This window comes from Lampris incognitus, chromosome 16 (assembly GCF_029633865.1).
Source record: "Lampris incognitus isolate fLamInc1 chromosome 16, fLamInc1.hap2, whole genome shotgun sequence".
Classification (NCBI taxonomy): domain Eukaryota; kingdom Metazoa; phylum Chordata; class Actinopteri; order Lampriformes; family Lampridae; genus Lampris; species Lampris incognitus.
In genome coordinates this window covers 5475048-5488332 of record NC_079226.1, presented here as the reverse complement: position 1 = coordinate 5488332, position 13285 = coordinate 5475048, and the positions used below count along the sequence as shown (strand labels likewise).

General features: G+C 48.2%; 1 protein-coding gene across 1 annotated transcript in view; it reads right to left on the bottom strand.

The window, feature by feature from the left end:
- Positions 1–13072, bottom strand: part of ehd4 (EH-domain containing 4) — a 45706-nt gene extending 32634 nt beyond the window's left edge. The window contains exon 1 of the mRNA XM_056296304.1: positions 12605–13072. Within this exon, the coding sequence (XP_056152279.1) occupies positions 12605–12834 (230 nt within the window). The 5' untranslated portion in view covers positions 12835–13072. The remainder of the gene's footprint in view (positions 1–12604) is intronic.
- Between the last annotated feature and the right edge of the window lie 213 nt (positions 13073–13285).

Genomic DNA, 13285 nt, shown 5'->3' with positions numbered 1-13285 from the left:
TGTGTGTGTTTGCAGGTGAACAGTGATGACTGTGTGACAGTAACTCTAGCAGAGCAGTGTGGCAGATGAAATCTCAAATAAAAGTCTCTTCTTCGGTCGTTTTAATAAAAGTCTCTTCTTCGGTCGTTTTAATAATAGTCTCTTCTTCGGTCGTTTTAATAAAAGTCTCTTCTTCGGTCGTTTTAATAAAAGTCTCTTCTTCGGTCGTTTTAATAAAAGTCTCTTCTTCGGTCGTTTCAATAAAAGTCTCTTCTTCGGTCGTTTTAATAAAAGTCACTTCTTCGGTCGTTTTAATAAAAGTCTCTTCTTCGGTCGTTTTAATAAAAGTCTCTTCTTCAGTCGTTTTAATAAAAGTCTCTTCTTCGGTCGTTTCAATAAAAGTCTCTTCTTCGGTCGTTTCAATAATAGTCTCTTCTTCGGTCGTTTTAATAAAAGTCTCTTCTTCGGTCGTTTTAATAAAAGTCTCTTCTTCGGTCGTTTCAATAAAAGTCTCTTCTTCGGTCGTTTCAATAAAAGTCTCTTCTTCGGTCGTTTTAATAAAAGTCTCTTCTTCGGTCGTTTTAATAAAAGTCTCTTCTTCTGTCGTTTTAAATTAGCAGCTCATTTCAACACAGACTGCCACATGGTGTCAAACCATTCATGGCTTTAATGGTTTTAATGGGATATTATTAATAATAATAATAATATAATTTTATTTACTGGGAGTTGAACTACTAGCTGAGATTGTGTTTTAGTTTCAGGTGGTATGTATTGGAGGGATTGAGCACCACTCTTCCAAAAGATATTCCCTCGTTACCCCCGCCGGGTGGGTAGCCTGGGCCCGTGTGTGTGTGTGTGTAGGCAATCCTGCATACTACTGGACCTCTCATCCTGAATTTCTTTTTTTTGCTATTGCCATTGCTACCATGTGCCAACAGCTTGGTTTTTTTTTCTTCTTCCCTTTTTCTCCTCAATTGTACTTGCCCAATTACCCCACTGTTCCGAGCCGCCCCCGGTCGCTGCTCCACCCCCTCTGCTGACCCGGGGAGGGCTGCAGACTACCACATGCCTCCTCCCACACATGTGGAGTCTCCAGCCGCTTCTTTTCACCTGACAGTGAGGAGTTTCACCAGGGGGACGTAGCGCGTGGGAGGATCACGCTATTCCCCCCAGTTCCCCCTCCCCCCCGAACAGGCACCCCGACCGACCAGAGGAGGCGCTAGTGCAGCGACCAGGACACATACCCATATCCGGCTTCCCATCCGCAGACACTGCCAATTATGTCTGTAGGGACGCCGGACCAAGACGGAGGTAACGCGGGGATTCGAACCAGTGATCCCCATATTGGTAGGCAACAGAATAGACCGCTAAGCTACCCAGAAGCCCCAGCCAACAGCTTCTTTTTAGTAGTTCTATAATGTGACGTCTTAGTTGCACCATGGAAAGCCCAGCTGTCAGAGAGCACTGAAAAAGTTGCTCCGTGTATTCACCACGACATCTCTGACTGGACACCTCCACATGGATGATGTGGTGATACTATACTACTGGTGCACATGGATGATGTGGTGATATACTACTGGTGCACATGGATGATGTGGTGATATACTACTGGTGCACATGGATGATGTGGTGATATACTACTGGTGCACATGGATGATGTGGTGATACTATACTACTGGTGCACATGGATGATGTGGTGATATACTACTGGTGCACATGGATGATGTGGTGATACTATACTACTGGTGCACATGGATGATGTGGTGATATACTACTGGTGCACATGGATGATGTGGTGATACTATACTACTGGTGCACATGGATGATGTGGTGATACTATACTACTGGTGCACATGGATGATGTGGTGATACTATACGACTGGTGCACATGGATGATGTGGTGATATACTACTGGAGCATGGTGATGACATACTACTGGTGCACAGTGATGATATGGTGATATACTACTGGTGCATGGTGGTGATATACTACTGGTGCATAGTGATGATATGGTGATATACTACTGGTGCACATGGATGATGTGGTGATATACTACTGGTGCATGGTGATGATGTGGTGATATACTACTGGTGCACATGGATGATGTGGTGATATACTACTGGTCTATTCCAGCACATGGCAGATATTCTGTTAGGTATTTGGTTGAGTTAGTTCAGGATTGCAGAGAAAGCCCAGTACGAAGCTCATGATTCACTTCAGACAACAGAATTAAGCTTATTGGGCATCCGGGTAGCATAGTGGTCTATTCCGTTGCCTACCAACATGGGGATCGCTGGTTCAAATCCCCATGTTACCTCTGGCTTGGTCAGGCGTCCCTACAGACACAATTGGCCGTGTCTGCGGGTGGGAAGCCGGATGTGGGTATGTATCCTGGTCGCTGCACTAGCGCCTCCTCTGGTCGCTCGGGCACCTGTTCGGGGTGGGGGGAATAGCATGATCCTCCCATGTGCTACGTCCCCCTGCTGAAACTCCTCACTGTCAGGTGAAAAGAAGCGGTTGGCGACTCCAAATGTATCGGAGGAGGCATGTGGTAGTCTGCAGCCCTCCCCCCGCTCGACATAGGGGGTGGAGCAGAGACCAGCAGAGGGGGTGGAGCAGAGACCTGCAGAGGGGGAGGGGAGCAGAGACCAGCAGCGGGGTGGAGCAGAGACCTGCAGAGGGGGTGGAGCAGAGACCAGCAGAGGGGGTGGAGCAGAGACCTGCAGAAGGGGGGGAGCAGAGACCAGCAGCGGGGTGGAGCAGAGACCTGCAGAAGGGGTGGAGCAGAGACCTGCAGAGGGGGGGGGCAGAGACCTGCAGAAGGGGTGGAGCAGAGACCTGCAGAAGGGGTGGAGCAGAGACCTGCAGAGGGGGTGGAGCAGAGACCTGCAGGGGGGGGGGAGCAGAGACCAGCAGAGGGGGTGGAGCAGTGACCGGGACTGTTTCATTCTGTCCTGTCTCCACACTATACAGAAGGGATGATTGAAGCATTTTTAGCTGCTTACACTATTTATTTACCATGTAACCGCTTCCCATCCATGGCATAACAAACCCGCTCATCTCTCACTGGTAACCGTGGAAACAGCCAACTACTCTTCACAAGTGTGCCACACGTCCGTGTGGAAACAAGCACCTCATAACAACGCTGTCGTTACAGGGACGGCTCGGAGGAGTGGGGTAATTGGCCAAGTACAATTGGGGAGAAAAAAGGGGGAAAATCCCAAAAAGAAAAAAGGAAGCCCGGTACCAAGGTGATGATTCAACCCCGACAACAGAGTTAACATCACAAAACAACTTCCTGCTGCCGACAGTCTCCATGGTTACACTAGAAACATCTTTCATGTCTATTTTTGTATCCACTTTTTCCAGCTCATATTCGACACACATCTTTTGTGCCAGGACAACCACTGTACAGGTCACTACAGCCACACACTATACAGGTCACTACAGCCACACACTATACAGGTCACTACAGCCACATACTGTACAGGTTACTATAGTCACACACTGTACAGGTTACTATAGTCACACACTGTACAGGTCACTACAGCCACACACTATACAGGTCACTACAGCCACACACTGTACAGGTTACTATAGTCACACACTGTACAGGTCACAACAGCCACACACTATACAGGTCACTACAGCCACACACTGTACAGGTCACTATAGCCACACACTGTACAGGTCACTAAAGCCACACACTATACAAGTCACTACAGTCACACACTGTACAGGTCACTACAGCCACACGCTGTACAAGTCACTACAGCCACACACTATACAAGTCACTACAGCCACACACTGTACAGGTCACTACAGTCACACACTATACAAGTCACTACAGCCACACACTGTATAGGTCACTACAGCCACACACTATACAAGTCACTACAGCCACACACTGTACAAGTCACTACAGCCACACACTGTACAGGTAACTACAGCCACACGCTGTACAAGTCACTACAGCCACACGCTGTACAAGTCACTACAGCCACACGCTGTACAAGTCACTACAGCCACACGCTGTACAAGTCACTACAGCCACACACTGTACAGGTCACTACAGCCACACGCTGTACAGGTCACTACAGCCACACGCTGTACAGGTCACTACAGCCACAAGCTGTACAAGTCACTACAGCCACACGCTGTACAAGTCACTACAGCCACACACTGTACAGGTCACTACAGCCACACGCTGTACAGGTCACTACAGCCACACGCTTTACAGGTCACTACAGTCACACACTGTACAGGTCACTACAGTCACACACTATACAAGTCACTACAGCCACACACTGTACAGGTCTCTAAAGCCACACACTATACAAGTCACTACAGCCACACACTGTACAAGTCACTACAGCCACACACTGTCCAGGTCACTACAGCCACACACTATACAAGTCACTACAGCCACACACTATACAAGTCACTACAGTCACACACTGTACAGGTCACTACAGCCACACACTGTACAGGTCACTACAGCCACACACTGTACAGGTCACTATAGTCACACACTATACAAGTCACTACAGCCACACACTATACAGGTCACTACAGCCACACACTATACAAGTCACTACAGCCACACACTGTACAAGTCACTACAGCCACACACTGTACAAGTCACTACAGCCACACACTATACAGGTCACTACAGCCACACACTGTACAGGTCACTATAGTCACACACTATACAGGTCACTACAGCCACACACTATGCAAGTCACTACAGTCACACACTGTACAGGTCACTACAGCCACACGCTGTACAAGTCACTACAGCCACACACTATACAAGTCACTACAGCCACACACTGTACAGGTCACTACAGTCACACACTATACAAGTCACTACAGCCACACACTGTATAGGTCACTACAGCCACACACTATACAAGTCACTACAGCCACACACTGTACAAGTCACTACAGCCACACACTGTACAGGTAACTACAGCCACACGCTGTACAAGTCACTACAGCCACACGCTGTACAAGTCACTACAGCCACACGCTGTACAAGTCACTACAGCCACACACTGTACAGGTCACTACAGCCACACGCTGTACAGGTCACTACAGCCACACGCTGTACAGGTAACTACAGCCACAAGCTGTACAAGTCACTACAGCCACACGCTGTACAAGTCACTACAGCCACACACTGTACAGGTCACTACAGCCACACGCTGTACAGGTCACTACAGCCACACGCTTTACAGGTCACTACAGTCACACACTGTACAGGTCACTACAGTCACACACTATACAAGTCACTACAGCCACACACTGTACAGGTCTCTAAAGCCACACACTATACAAGTCACTACAGCCACACACTGTACAAGTCACTACAGCCACACACTGTCCAGGTCACTACAGCCACACACTATACAAGTCACTACAGCCACACACTATACAAGTCACTACAGTCACACACTGTACAGGTCACTACAGCCACACACTGTACAGGTCACTACAGCCACACACTGTACAGGTCACTATAGTCACACACTATACAAGTCACTACAGCCACACACTATACAGGTCACTACAGCCACACACTATACAAGTCACTACAGCCACACACTGTACAAGTCACTACAGCCACACACTGTACAAGTCACTACAGCCACACACTATACAGGTCACTACAGCCACACACTGTACAGGTCACTATAGTCACACACTATACAGGTCACTACAGCGACACACTGTACAGGTCACTACAGCCACACACTGTACAGGTCACTATAGTCACACACTATACAAGTCACTACAGCCACACACTATACAAGTCACTACAGCCACACACTATACAAGTCACTACAGTCACACACTGTACAGGTCACTACAGCCACACACTGTACAGGTCACTGTAGTCACACACTATACAAGTCACTACAGTCACACACTATACAAGTCACTACAGCCACACACTATGCAAGTCACTACAGTCACACACTGTACAGGTCACTACAGCCACACACTATACAAGTCACTACAGCCACACACTGTACAGGTCACTACAGTCACACACTATACAAGTCACTACAGCCACACACTGTACAGGTCACTATAGTCACACACTGTACAAGTCATTACAGTCACACACTGTACAGGTCACTATAGTCACACACTATACCAGTCACTACAGCCACACACTGTACAGGTCACTATAGTCACACACTATACCGGTCACTACAGCCACACACTGTACAGGTCACTACAGTCACACACTATACAAGTCACTACAGCCACACACTGTACAGGTCTCTAAAGCCACACACTATACAAGTCACTACAGCCACACACTGTACAAGTCACTACAGCCACACACTGTCCAGGTCACTACAGCCACACACTATACAAGTCACTACAGCCACACACTATACAAGTCACTACAGTCACACACTGTACAGGTCACTACAGCCACACACTGTACAGGTCACTACAGCCACACACTGTACAGGTCACTATAGTCACACACTATACAAGTCACTACAGCCACACACTATACAGGTCACTACAGCCACACACTATACAAGTCACTACAGCCACACACTGTACAAGTCACTACAGCCACACACTGTACAAGTCACTACAGCCACACACTATACAGGTCACTACAGCCACACACTGTACAGGTCACTATAGTCACACACTATACAGGTCACTACAGCGACACACTGTACAGGTCACTACAGCCACACACTGTACAGGTCACTATAGTCACACACTATACAAGTCACTACAGCCACACACTATACAAGTCACTACAGCCACACACTATACAAGTCACTACAGTCACACACTGTACAGGTCACTACAGCCACACACTGTACAGGTCACTGTAGTCACACACTATACAAGTCACTACAGTCACACACTATACAAGTCACTACAGCCACACACTATGCAAGTCACTACAGTCACACACTGTACAGGTCACTACAGCCACACACTATACAAGTCACTACAGCCACACACTGTACAGGTCACTACAGTCACACACTATACAAGTCACTACAGCCACACACTGTACAGGTCACTATAGTCACACACTGTACAAGTCATTACAGTCACACACTGTACAGGTCACTATAGTCACACACTATACCAGTCACTACAGCCACACACTGTACAGGTCACTATAGTCACACACTATACCGGTCACTACAGCCACACACTGTACAAGTCATTACAGTCACACACTGTACAGGTCACTACAGTCACACACTGTACAAGTCACTACGGTCACACACTACAAGTCACTACAGTCACACACTGTACAGGTCACTACAGTCACACACTACAAGTCACTACAGCCACACACTGTACAAGTCACTACAGCCACACACTATACAAGTCACTATAGTCACACAATACAAGTCACTACAGTCACACACTGTACAGGTCACTATAGTCACACACTATACAAGTCACTACAGACACACACTGTACAGGTCACTATAGTCACACACTATACCGGTCACTACAGCCACACACTGTACAAGTCATTACAGTCACACACTGTACAGGTCACTATAGTCACACACTACAAGTCACTACAGTCACACACTGTACAGGTCACTACAGCCACACACTGTACAGGTCACTATAGTCACACACTGTACAGGTCACTACAGTCACATTATACAAGTCACTACAGTTACACACAACAAGTCACTACAGTCACAGTCACTAAAGTCACAGAACTAACTCCAGTGTGCTGGAACCTGTCTCCCAGTATGACCAGTAGATGCACAGAGAAAGCTGCTGGGCCAAACAACACTGGCGGGGATCAAACTGTGGGATTAGCTAATTTGGGATTCACGATACTGGAATAAAACGTCATCCAGGCATTTTTACTTGACATAAAGTCTGACCTCCTCCTCACTTAACATTCCACCGAGACTCCTTCCTCCAAATGCCCGCAGGCCGCTGTTTGTTCTCTTCACAATAAAAGCCGCGGTTTGTTCTCTTCATAATAAAAGCTGTCAGACTACTTGCTTAAAATGCTATTCCACTGCTGTGCAGAGTCCTGGGACTGCATGTTTAGCTCTCTGTTGAAGACTCTTTCCAGTTTAGTCAAATTCAAAGCAAATCTGACACGACAGCATCTCACCCCTCCCACCCCCACCCCACCCCACCCCACACACACATTTCGTTAACATTTCAACATGCTGGTAAAGAAATGTGTTGAAAAAGATATGTCCACCTATATCATGAATCATGTCACCAACAGAAAACGAAACCAAACGCTATACAGCAGTGATATCGAGGAACGCTACGCTAGCTGTTTAGCTTGGCTGCGGCCCCATCACCAGATCTGACTGTATGGACTGGAGCACATAGCATGTCTGCCATGAGAGCTCCACTCCCTGCTGGGACACGAGAAAACAGAACAGCCAGCACATAAACAAGCGGACCCACAGGAGTCGGCTTACACGGTCAGACAGCTCGTTCTGCTGGCTGTCCTCCAGCACATCTGACATGAGCTAAGCACTTTTACCCCACATCCCGCAAATACACACCACACACACACACACACACACACACACACACAGTTCAATACTGATGGACCGAACTCGGGACCTACACATGGATGAAACCCTCAACCTTGTCCACTAGATCTGCTCAGTATCAGGATATGATGTGGGTACCTGGTGGTGTGAGACTAAATGTGTCGTGGGGTTGTGGTAATCCGGTGATACAACTTAAATGTCGTCATTTACTGGTCTTAAAGCCTGCATTACAGTAAAGTGAGACACTTTTCTGGACTTACTCCTCTGTTTTAGTGTAATGAATGATCCAATGATCATTTATCAACAGTTTCTGATGTGTAAATATCTTACCGAGGCATCCCAAAATATCTTCACATTATCAATATTTTTGAAGCCCACTGAGGCAAATTTGTAATTTGTGATATTGGGCTATACAAATAAAATTGATTTGATTTGATTATTGAGGTATTCAGTCAAAATATCATGATATTTGAGTTTGCCAGCATCGCCTAGCTTTAGCCTGTAAGAGAAAAGCATTGTGGGTAAAATGAGTGTAGCTAAAGTAAGTATTCCTTCCATCCATATGGAGGTGTTCAGTCAGACATGTGGCGATATGCGATGGACTCGTCCTCATCCAGCAGGAATGTCTATGTTAGTGCCTTGCTCTACCCATTAAAGTAAAACTTCATGCAGCATTAGCTTTCTTTCTTCTCTCTCCGACTCTTCTGGCGTCTGAACGGACAGATAAGACTACCTGACAACCAGGCCATCATTTCCGCTTCCGGTGTGGGAAGATGGCGGCGCGAATTCACGTTTGCGGCGGCCTCACCCAGTACCGTCCATGCAGTGTCTTTGTCCACGTCTAAGTTTGATGGCTGGGAGAGCTGGCGCTGGATCGGCTGCGAGAGCTTGGTCTGCTACGTCCTGCGGGCCCGGGGACCACGGCCCTGCCTGGAGCTGTGCCCGAAGAGGAAACACTGAGGGCGGTCTGACAGGACGTGGAAGCGGGGCGGGCTAAGCTAACGGCTAGCCCATGCAGACCGGCGGTTCCAATAACACCGAGGGTGATCTGGTGGTGGCCTCGCCTGGCGTTGGCTGGTGTTTTGATGTCATCGTGTGGAGTGCGGGGCGGTGTGTTGAAGGTGTCTGGCTGAGGGAGCTTGGTCTGCTGAGTCCTGTGGGTCCAAGGACCAGGACCCTGACCGGAGCTGTGCCCGAAGAGGAAACACTGAGGGCGGTCTGACAGGACGTGGAAGCGGGGCAGGCTAAGCTAACGGCTAGCCCATGCAGACCGGCGGTTCCGATAACACCGAGGGTGATCTGGTGGTGGCCTCGCCTGGCGTTGGCTGGTGTTTTGATGTCATCGTGTGGAGTGCAGGGCGGTGTGTTGAAGGTGTCTGGCTGAGGGAGCTTGGTCTGCTGAGTCCTGTGGGCCCAAAGACCAGGACCCTGACCGGAGCTGTGCCCGAAGAGGAAACACTGAGGGCGGTCTGACAGGACGTGGAAGCGGGGCAGGCTAAGCTAACGGCTAGCCCATGCAGACCGGCAGTTCCGACAGTCACCCTGGCGAAGCGGGGCAGGCTAAGCTAACAGCTAGCCCATGCAGACCGGCGGTTCCAATAACACCGAGGGTGATCTGGTGGTGGCCTCGCCTGGCGTTGGCTGGTGTTTTGATGTCATCGTGTGGAGTGCGGGGCGGTGTGTTGAAGGTGTCTGGCTGAGGGAGCTTGGTCTGTTACATCCTGTGGGCCCAAGGACCAGGACCCTGACCGGAGCTGTGCCCGAAGAGGAAACACTGAGGGCGGTCTGACAGGACGCGGAAGCGGGGCAGGCTAAGCTAACTGCTAGCCCTTGCAGACAGACAGTTCCGACAGTCATCCCGGCGGGCGCTCATTCTCCTGGACAGTGGTGGTTTTTATTTGCTGTTGTTTAGTTTAGACTTATGCATTAGTCTGGGTACGTGTGTTCTTGTAGTTTGTGGATGTGCGTTTTCGTCTTTGTGTTGCACTGCGGGACACCATGTTTCGTTTCATTTCATGTGTGCAAGTGCGTGACGTGAAATGACAAGGCGTTTCTGGTTCTGATGACCACCATTGGCGTGGTGGCGGGCGGCCAGCCGAGACTGATCCTGGCTTCTGATGCGAACCAAGTCAACAATTACAAATTCAGGTCTCCGCGTTTCTTTCCAAACATGGCTGATGTTTGGATCGCCAACCGGAGTCGGAAAAGGTCAATGAAGACGTGCTGCAGAGGGGCTTTGACCAAACCTCCCAACCTTCAACTACCCCCAGTAGAGTTGCCCAGTGACCAAGAGGAGAAGACTGGTCATACTGGGGGAGCTCCCAGCAGCAACCAGCACGGGACCGAGGTTGTACTGGTCAGCTCCCGCAGGTGTAAATCTGATGAAGTGACTATACGCTAAAGGCGATGACGTCATGTGGTGTAAATGTCTGATCTAACCTCTGCTGTCCCGGGTCTGGACTAAGGAGAATTCCTCGTTAATGGGATCCAGTCCAGTTCTGAGGCACATTTCCCAAAGCGGTCTTTGCAAGCATGCAAGCCAGCATTAAAACCCAAGATCGATAATAATATCACACCACAACGGAGCAAGAATCAATACCTTTCAGCCGTAATGAAGTTGTAGCTGGTGTAGTCACTGCTGACCTGCTGCTGCCCCCCCCCGGGGGGAGGGGCTTAACTTACCCTCACCTTAACCCGCAGGTACAAGAAGGCCACAGTACTGACACCGATAATAACGAAGGCTACGCAAGTAGGCACGGTAGTAGTACTAGTGTCCATATTGACTGGCTGTCATGTACCTCAGTGTTTCTCAACCGGGGGTCCGCGGACCCCTAGTGGTCCGTGGTGTCATTGCAAGGGGTCCGTGAAAATAAAATATCTTTAAAAAAAGATCCTATGATATTTATAGAAATAGGATTATTTTACTCAAATGTGACCGAGACCTTTATCTACCTAAACTATAAAGGGTAACAGGACTTTTTTCTCTAATTACATCTGTTTCACAGGTGTAATTTATTGTATTTTAATAAGAGATCTCGCTCCCGTTTGCATTGTTAAAAGTTACTGCATAAAAATTCTGTCGTTACCTATATCTGAAAGTTACTGAATACATATTCAGTTTTGTTACATATATCTGAAAGTTACTGAATACATATTCTGTTTTGTTACATATATCTGAAAGTTACTGAATACATATTCTGTTTTGTTACATATATCTGAAAGGTACTGCATAAGAATTCTGTTTTGTTACATATATCTGAAAGTTACTGCATAAGAATTCTGTTTTGTTACATATACCTGAAAGTTACTGAATACATATTCTGTTTTGTTACATATATCTGAAAGGTACTGAATACATATTCTGTTTTGTTACATATATCTGAAAGTTACTGAATACATATTCTGTTTTGTTACATATATCTGAAAGTTACTGAATACATATTCTGTTTTGTTACATATATCTGAAAGTTACTGAATACATATTCTGTGTTGTTACATCTATCTGAAAGTTACTGAATACATATTCTGTGTTGTTACATATATCTGAAAGGTACTGAATACATATTCTGTTTTGTTACATATATCTGAAAGTTACTGCATAAGAATTCTGTTTTGTTAACTATATCTGAAAGTTACAACTGAAAGCTCTTATTTTAGCCCCAAAGAGTGAATAAATGCTATAATGCCATTTAAAATGCAGTTTCTACTGTTTCTATCAAATTGCAACCCCCCTCCCCCAAGATCAGGTGGAGGGGTCCTCAGGGTAGATCAACAATACGCAGGGGGGGGTCCAGGACCCCAGAAAGGTGGAGAACCACTGGTGTAGCTGCTGCTGCTGCTGCTGCTGTGTCGGCCTCTCTGCGCAGGCAGCACAGGACAACACCGATAACCGGGGTGTCCGACTTAACGAGGCGCCTCGTTAGCAGCAGCACGACATTATAACATTAGATGATTCACACGAACTGCAAAGTGCCGCAGGAGCAGGCTGCACGAGGCAAAGCGGCACCGGCCTGCAGCGGGGGCTACGTGCGGCGCACGCGGGCTCTCGTGGCGTTTGAGGCGTGTGGCGCGTGGCGTACCTGATGAAGGTGGTTTTTCCCGTGGAGTACTGGCCGACCAGCAGCACCATGGGTTTGCTGTGGAAGTCCGCAGCCTCCAGGGCCGGGGAGTGGAAGTCGTGGAAGAGGTAGGTCTCCTCCAGAGGGAAGAGCTTCTTGCTGTAGAGCGTCTGGAGCCCCTCCGTCACCGTCTGGTACATCTCCCCTTCCTTGTTCCGTCCACCTTGCTCCTGTCTCACCCAACTGAACATCGCGGCCGAGAGGACGCGAAGTTAATCCCACCGAAAACAAGAACTACCGGCGGCGGCGTCGTCTCGTCGTCGGACTTCCTTCTCTTTTCCTTTCCTTTTTTTACGCTCGCAGACTTTAAGCTTCTTCTTTTCCCTGCCGCCTCCGCCGCCGCAACACAATCCCGCCCGAGTCTCCGCCGAGTCCGCCTCCCTTCTGTTCACCGGGGAGCCGCCTCGCTTTCTGCCGTTAAATACTGTGCGCGAGAGAGAGAGCGAGAGAGAGAGCGAGAGAGAGAGAGAGAGAGAGAGAGAGAGAGAGAGAGAGAGAGAGGGAGAGAGAGCAAGAGAGAGAGAGAGAGCGAGAGAGAGAGAGAGAGAGAGAGAGAGAGAGAGAGAGAGAGAGCGAGAGAGAGAGAGAGAGAGAGAGAGAGAGACAGACAGACAGACAGAGAGAGAGAGCGAGAGAGAAGAG